At 39.7% G+C, this 8,907-nt stretch overlaps 1 protein-coding gene across 1 annotated transcript; it reads left to right on the forward strand.

Annotated features, from left to right (window-relative positions):
* Positions 1-287: 287 nt before the first annotated feature.
* Positions 288-3,639, forward strand: LOC133983986 (CD209 antigen-like protein A). Its single transcript, XM_062423201.1, has 6 exons — positions 288-330; positions 524-595; positions 1,829-2,080; positions 3,024-3,187; positions 3,324-3,436; positions 3,513-3,639. Exons 1-6 carry the CDS (start codon positions 288-290, stop codon positions 3,637-3,639), a joined length of 771 nt encoding a protein of 256 aa, XP_062279185.1.
* The last annotated feature ends 5,268 nt before the right edge of the window (positions 3,640-8,907 follow it).

Here is an 8,907-nt window from a genome sequence, read left to right on the forward strand (position 1 = left end):
GTCAAAAACCCTAATCCTCCTGTTCAGAGAAGCTGAGAGGAAGCTCAAGAGAACTGCAGAGCAAAGCAGAATTAAAATAGTGTGAAAATAAGTTGCAAACACAACCTGTTAAAACCATTAAAACCATCAGATTATTTCCAGACAAGATCTCAAGAAGTGTTAGCCGATAACCTAACACCTTTCACAACTTAAAGCAGAAAGCAAAACTGAAACCTTCCACTTCTCTGTACTTTATGTCTTTATAGTCTTCATACAGGACTGTTGGCTGTCAGTGTCTTTAGTTCAGGATGAACAGAAACACACAGACGCTCACTGTTGCTTCATCTGGAGGTAAGATGCTTTCTAATACGTAAACACTCGATGAGGTTTTCATCTTTTAGTGAAACAGTATGTTAGTTTATTCTTTTTAAAGCTTCTGATACATGACAACACACTGGCAGCAAAAGATTGGATGTGATTCTGTAAATAAGAGCCAATTTACTGCAGATATTTAAACATCAGTGTTTGATCTGAACTGTTTCAGATGAACTTGAAGAAGAAAGTGACTACGTTAATACAGCTGTGTGCACTGTGGACAAGATGTCAGCCACCTCAGGTATGTTAGAAACATACTTTAAGTTTCATTTTTTGTAAATCATTGGATTTTTCATATTTTTTTTAAAAAAAGTTCAAAGTTTCTATAATCTATAAAAAGTCCATTTTGAAATCAAAGTGTTGACATCATTCTGCTCAATCCTTATTGTTTTCTTAGATAAGAAGTGTGGCTCCTTCACTCAGTGTTTTCTACCAGTAGCAGTGAGTTGGGTGATACTGTTGGTAATCTTGGTCCTTCATATCTACTGTGAGTATCCTCTATGTGAATATCACATCAAATTACATGTTTTTTCATAGCTTGTTATTATTGTTGTTAGTTTTTATGTAAAGGATAGATTCATAACGGCCTTCAAATGGAGGAGATCCTACACTTCTGTTCTGACTGCATTTAATGTAGTGCTTTAAAGTGCTTTATAATTTAGCTCTTATTCATCCATTCACACACACACACACATGCACACACACACATACTCACACACACACTCATGCACACACACACTCATGCACACACGCACACACACACACTCATGCACACACACACACACACACACACACACACATACACTCATGCACACACTTACACACTCATGCACACACGCACACACACTCATGCACACACACACACTCATGCACACACGCATGCACACACACACACACATGAATGCACACACACACTCATGCACACACGCACGCACACACACACACTCATGCACACACACTCATGCACACACACGCACACACACACTTACACACATGCACACACACACTAACACACGCATGCACACACACACTCACGCGCACACACTCGCACACACTAATCCACACGCACACACTACAGCTAAGGTTTGTAATATATCTTTGCAGACATGTGTAGAGGGGATCTTTTAATGGTCAGTATGAACAGGAGGAATATTTACAGCACACATAACACGTTTTAATGTTTGTACAGATACCTGAGTATTGATTTAAGACCGACTTTTAAAACATTTAGTTAACACAAGTCAGCATTATCTGTTAATTCAACAACTCTGTCACAGCTTCAAAGCAGAACTGAAAACACTGTTTATATATTTCCTCATAGCCTTCATATAATGTGATCATATCATAATGTGAACCTGTCATTTTAATGTTATGATAATGTTAAAGTTGTTTTTGTATTAAATTTGTGGCATAAATAAAATTGCTTTGCAACAAATTCTCAAATTTTGACCCTTTCCTCTGTCTGTTGCTGTAGTTACATCTGTCATCTCTGAAAACAACAACAAGCTGACTGCAGAGAACCAGCAGCTGGAAAACCTGACCAAGGAATATAATGACTCAGACATGAAGATTAAGAAACTAACTGGAGAGAACCAGGAGCTGAAGACACAAAACCAGCAGCTGGAGACCGAGAAGAACAACCTAACAGAACAAATACGAAACATAGATAACTGTGTTACTGTCACCCAGCAGATCTGTGAAGCCTACTGCCCAATAAAAGATGGAAGTAAGTTCAGATCTCATAACTCAAGCACAAAAATAACCAACAATAATGTAACAATGCAGTAATGTTGTACCTGGAGCCCACTGCCAGAAATGTTGGAGTCCTGTTTGACTCAGAATTAAGTTTCATTCCTCATATCACAAAAATTGTCCAGTCCTGTTATTTATAATTAAGAACAATCTCCAAACTCAAGCCGATGCTCACCCACTCTGACCTGGAAAAAATGATTCATGCTTTTATTTTCTCCCGTTTAGATTACTGCAACTCTCTCCTTTCCGGGTTACCTCAAAAATGTCTCTCTCACTTCCAACTAGTTCAGAACGCAGCAGCTCGGCTTCTTACTGGTTTTAACAGACGACATCACATCACCCCAATCCTTACTTCTCTTCACTGGCTCCCTGTTCATTTTAGAATTGGTTTTAAGATTTTACTGATCACTTTTAAAGCACGTCTGGGTCTAGCTCTAAGCTACATATCAGACAAGTTGACTCCATATTAGCCGGCCCTCAGCCTTAGATCCTCGGGGTTGAGGCTCTTCTGATTGTCCCAAAGATGAGGTTGAAATCTAGAGCGGACAGCGCTTTCGCCATCAGGGCCCCTCAGCTTTGGAAAGCTAGCAGATTCAGTAACTTCTTTCAAATCACTTCTCATTTCTACAGGCTAGCTTTTATGTGATGTTGTTTGTTCGTTTTGTCTTTTATTTTATTTTATTTTTACTTTGTCTTATTTATTTTTATATATTTTTATATTCTCATTATCTCCTTACTGTATTCCATTGTCCTCTACCTTCATCTTGTTAATGTCGGTCTTGTTACTGCTCTCTGTGTTGTGTGTCTCCTGCTTTATATTGTAATGATTTTGCACTTTGTAAACTCTGTTTTTAAAAGGTGCTATATAAATAAACTTATTATTATTATTGTTTTTTTGTTGGTTTCTCTTATTTCAGACAGACAGTGTAAACCTTGTCTGAAAGGCTGGCTGCACCACCAGTCCAGCTGTTATACAGTCATTAACCCTTATCCTGCTGGTCAGAAAACCTGGGAGGAAGCTCAACAGAACTGCAGAGCAAAGAATTCAGACTTGGCTGTAATAGTTAATGAAGCTGAAAAGGTAATGAGAAATCTGTGGGAATTTTATGATGTCATATATGAAATGAAACTGTATTTTCTGAGTCTGTGGGCCACAGTGTGTTTATTTAAGTTCAGTGTTTAAATATCTCTGATAAGTGTCTTTCTGTTGTCCTCAGAAATTCATCAGTGATAACAGTTGGAGAAGTTTAGGACTCGCTGGCTACTGGATTGGACTGAGAGCTGAAGCAGGGAAATGGAAGTGGATCGATGGAAGTGATCTGGCTGAAAAGTAAAAGACACATTCCTAAACAGTTTGAATCATAAAATCTATCAGCCTTGATCTAAACATTATGTTCTTCTCTCAGATCCTGGATGACACAACCTGCTAACAACGACTACTGTGCAATTTCTGTCCATAACCAAGGATGGAAATCAGTGAACTGTGGAAACAAAAACGGTTGGATCTGCAAAAAGGCGGCTTTATATGTTTAAACAGTGAGAAGCCACATGAGAAGGTTACTGGATACTCTGTAAAGATTAATAACATGTAAGATCATATCAACTGGATTGTAAATATATATACAAATATTTTTTATTCAGATAGTTTTTTCTTTAAGCTATGTATGTATGTATATATATATGTGTGTGTGTGTGTAGGTTTATGTGAGTGTATGTGTGTGTGTAGGTGTATGTGTGTGTGTGTGTGTCTGTATGACTTAAGTCACTTTCAGGGACACACACCTGACTTAATACTCTATGTGAATACCCTAAACGTGACTAAAGTAACCCTGTGTGTGTGTGTGTGTGTGTGTGTGTGTGTGTGTGTGTGTGTGTGTGCGTGCGTGCGTCTTTTCAAGCAGACCATCAAACCTCTAATTAGGGCCCGAGCGGCGACTGCAAGTCGCCTGGCGAAAGCCCTATTGAAATTGTAATGTTTATTATTAGGGCCCAAGCACTACAGTGCGAAGGCCCTATTGTAATCGTAGTGATTATTATTATTCGTCCGACTAAACAAACGCCTTTTTGACAGCCTAAACGTGCCCCAAAACTCAAAAAAATTTGCGCACACATTAGATCCGGCGAAAAATTTGATATTCTATGGTCCGCCAAAATTTCCGTCGCAAAATGGCTCAATAGCGCCCCCTAACGAATATTAAAATGTGACAGGTTGACGTACATGAACGAAATTTGGTATATATATGTATCATGTCCAGCCACACAAAAAAGTCTATGGGGCCCATGACGTCACTCCAACAGGAAGTCGGCCATTTTGAAAAATATGTGCGATTTTGGCGTTTTCCACGCCTCGTATTTTAACGAACTTGTCCTAGGGATTTTATCCGACCGACTTCAAATTCACTCAGAAACATCTTGAGACATTGGAGATGAAAAGTTATCAAAAACTTTCTGATTAGGGATTCGGTTTGGGCGTGGCGGTGCCGACAATTTCCTTCGCCATTTGATCCTTCGCCAAAAAGCAGGAAGTCCTTATAACTCCTACATACATCGTCCAATCTACACCAAATTAATCACGCATGTAGAAGGTATCGCCCTGAACATGTCTATGCATCAATACTGTGTAAGCTCCATAGCGCCACCTACTGGATACTCGTGTAATTTCGGCGATTTCCACGCCCTGTACTTTTACGAACTTGTCCTAGGGATTTTATCCGACCAACTTCAAATTCACTCAGAAACATCTTGAGACATTGGAGATGAAAAATTATCAAAAACTTTCTGATTAGGGATTCGGTTTGGGCGTGGCGGTGCCGACAATTTCCTTCGCCATTTGATCCTTCGCCAAAAAGCAGGAAGTCCTTATAACTCCTACATACATTGTCCAATCTACACCAAATTAATCACGCATGTAGAGGGTACCGCCCTGAACACGTCTATGCATCAATACTGTGTTAGCTCCATAGCGCCACCTACTGGATACAATAGCGCACCCTAGAAAATCAAAAAAATTGAGCCCCTCAACTCAGCTTGACATAGATAAACGAAATTCGGTACAGATATGTATCATGTAAAGACGCACAAAAAAGTCTCTTGGACCCATACCCTCACTCCAACAGGAAATCGGCCATTTTGAAAAACATGTGCGATTTTGGCGATTTCCACGCCTCGTATTTGAACGAACTCCTCCTAGAGATTTTATCTGACCGACTTCAAATTCACTCAGAAACATCTTCAGATATTGGAGATAAAAAGTTATCAAAATCTTTATGATTACTGGTTTGGTTGCTTCGTGGTGATGTGAGGAATTTTGATGTTTCACCATTAAACAGGAACTGCTGGCCAAATGGCGGCACTGCACCCCGTAGAAGATTAAGAAAATTGAGCCCCTCCCTCTACATTGATGTAGATGAACAAAACACGGCAAGTCTCGCTCATTAGAGGCGTGGCTAGGGAGCTTGGGCCCGGTCATCGCTGCTTGCAGCTTTAATTATTATTATTATTATTATTATTATTATTCCAACATTTCGTGCCCCAATTTCGCCCCTTTCCCAAATGCGAAAATGCTTATACTTTTGCACGGACGTCCGGCCTCATCCGAAATTCGATATTTTTGGGTGGTCGCACATGGTCGACGCAGAATGGCGGAATAGCGCCCCCTACAAAGTCCAAAAATGCCCATAGGGAATTTTGCTAACTTTGTCCTATGCTCATAAAATTCGGTACACATATGTATTATACCCAGATATGCAAAAAAGCCTCTTGACCTCATGACCTCAACCCAACAGGAAGTCGGCCATTTTGGTTTTGATTTTTCCCGCCTAAAATTAACTCCTCCCACAGCGTTCGCCCGATCAAGTTCAAATTAGGTACGCAACATCTCCAGACCTAGCTGAGCTTAAGTTGTGCTCTGCGCATCCGTAGGTCAAAGGGCGTGTCTGCCAGGGCTCAACTAACTTTGGCGTGCTCGCCATGTACATACGAGTGGCTCTCACGCCCACATACTTCATCCAATCAGCTTCAAACTTGCTGGACATGATGATGGCTCCGCCCTGAACGTCCCGATATATTAACTTCCCACGTAACTCATAGCGCCCCCCGGTGGTAACAGGAAGTTAACTAAGATTCATTAAAATTACATACTTTGCCCCATCAACTTCATTCAGAACCAGTTGGTGAAGCTACATTATGAAGACTGTGAAGCTACGAGTAATGGCGTCCATGTGGCGACGCGGCGACCATCAATTCCTCGCCATGAAAAAACGTTTGGCTTTTTGATGGCTTTATTGAACTCGTATCATCATGAAAATTGGTACACAGGTCCAGGGTGCCGACCTCAACGTCTCCATTCGCTCATAGGCGATCTCACTCGTGTCGCCCCCTAGTGGAAACAGGAAGTGCCATATTTTACATCATCATTGTGCGATTTCCACAAAACTTCACATGTGTAATCACTGTCCCACCCTGAACGCAACCGCTTGTGTTTTGTTACACTCTACTGCCCCCTGGTGGATGAACCATCAACCTCTCATAACTCCTTCATGCTTTGTCCAATTCACTCCAAACTTCACATGACTGATGAGTGGCCGCCCTGAACACACCAGACCACACCATACCATATGTGTAACTACCTGTGACTGCCCCCTACTGGATGAACGAAACATTGCATTTTTGGCCTCCTTCCAGGTTTTTTCTCAGTTTCTGCTTCACGCCACAGCCCCGCCATGCCTCAGGCCCCGCGGTGGCATGGGTGAGTGAGGGCCCGCCATCGCCGCTTGCGGCTTTAATTTTGTATTCTAACCCTATTTGTTGAAATAACGGTTAAAATAAATTTGGGATTGAATACCATGTATGTGTTGCCGCGAGTGTTTGGCTACTTAAACTCACTTTATCTCATATATATTGTATTTAATTATTATAATTTATAACATATTGCTAATAAAATAAAAGTAAATTGCACACTTCTAATTTGATATTGCAAATCCAGTGTTTCAGTGTTTCCCACAGAAATTTGAGAGACTATGATGGTAAAAACATTTTGTACATATTTAAGTAAAATGCATCATTGTGTTGCACTCAGAGCAACATTAAGAGGTTATATCTAGAAATGTTTGTGTGCTTTAGTAATTTAACTGCTGGTTGTATATTTTATGAATATATAAAATACTGTTTCAGTAAATATCTTTTCCTATATTGTGTTTCTTCTAATTAGTGCCACGGGTGTGCAGCTCCGAGGTATCTCTTAATCTTATCCATACTTTTTATTATTCTTCCGCCAAATTTCCGCGCATAACTCGTCCTGCAGCTTTGAGAAAAGCCCAGCAATATATACATCAAAATGTGCGGTTCAATCGGGAAAGAGGTGCTATGACTTTTGGTGTTGAAATTCCAATTTTTCCCAAAGTTAATCCCAAAAAAACGGGAGAATTCACCATTGGAAATAAATGGGAATTTTTTGAAAAACCCCAAAAATGTCGCCTTTTTTCGGAGTCACCTAGCTCTCTCATACCTGCACGTAGAAATGTGAATCAAACTTTAAAACGGAGGAAAACTTGCGCTCTCTCAAAATATACCAAACTGTTTTTACATAAAATGTAAACTTTTCAAACTATGAGCAGTCAAATGAGGAGTGGAAATCACTTTTTCTTCAAAGTTAGAGTGGAAGCGTCAGTTAACTTGAGTGCGAGAAGCAGTAAAAAATAACCTTAATTTTTATTTTTAACTCTAGCTCACGGCCAAACCGTGAAAAGGAGACAAATAATTTTTTGTCAAAATGTAGACATAGGTGTTGGGATTCATAAAATGTGATGTTGACAGGCGGTGTCTTCACAAAATTTAAACGGGGGTGCCGAGACCGGAGGCAATAACTGTCTAGCTCCCCTTTGACCCTAATGTAATCGTCTTTTTTTTTCAAAAGAATCTCACTCTGTCTTCACACTGAGCTTACACGCTCATTTTAAGGAATATCTGAATAAAATAATCACTGTCAGAATCTGCCGGCTTCTGTGTCTCTTACGGTGTTTTCGGTTTTTGGACAGGAGTTACGGTTTTCTCACAGTTTGCAATTGTTCGGGACCTTGTCAGAAGCCAAATTCTGGGGGCATTTTGAGAATTTCTAAGCAGATTCTAACACATCGCCATAGCAACCGTACGGCCTTAGCTGCCCTTAGCAACCTGTTGCTGGGCAGAAACTGAGCTACTTTTTTGTGATTGGCTAAAAGTATTCACTTAAGTTTCCTGGCATGGCCTGATGCACTTAATGTGCCATACATCTTCAAGGTAATATTGAACTTTGTAAATGTTGTGCATACACTCACAATACAAAAGTGTGTCGTATTTGAGCCATTTCTGCAAACAGGGGGCGCTATACTAACAATATAACAAGACATTTCTCATAACCAGAATATGATCAGGGTGACTTTTGAACCGGGATGAGTACATGATTTATTTCAAGACAATTTCCAAGCAGATTTCCAGTCATAAAAAAGTATAATAAAATCTACTCTCTTGATGATAAGATTTACTTAATAATTTCATAACAGTGATGTCTGTGAAAAAATGAAGTAGACTTTAATTAATTAGTTTAAATAAATATTATTTATGCTTAAATATGATTAACATTTACCTAATAATTTTCAGGGATGTTAAGTTGAGAATAAAGTACATTACACTTGATACTGACTAGTAAGATGTACTTAATACTCAAAACCAGAATATGATCAGGGTGACTTTTGAACACTGGAAATAAATCGTGTACTCATCCCGGCAGTAGCCCCGTGGCACTCAAAATTTCTCTGGACTTTT

This window comes from Scomber scombrus, chromosome 7, assembly GCF_963691925.1.
Source record: "Scomber scombrus chromosome 7, fScoSco1.1, whole genome shotgun sequence".
Lineage (NCBI taxonomy): Eukaryota > Metazoa > Chordata > Actinopteri > Scombriformes > Scombridae > Scomber > Scomber scombrus.

Bases quoted from the DNA above. Each gene is read 5' to 3' on its own strand.
- LOC133983986 (XM_062423201.1), top strand. From the start codon at position 288: ATGAACAGAAACACACAGACGCTCACTGTTGCTTCATCTGGAG. The intron at 596-1,828 runs GTATGTTAGAAA...CTGTTGCTGTAG, and splicing joins CAAGATGTCAGCCACCTCAG to TTACATCTGTCATCTCTGAA. The intron at 2,081-3,023 runs GTAAGTTCAGAT...CTCTTATTTCAG, and splicing joins CTGCCCAATAAAAGATGGAA to ACAGACAGTGTAAACCTTGT.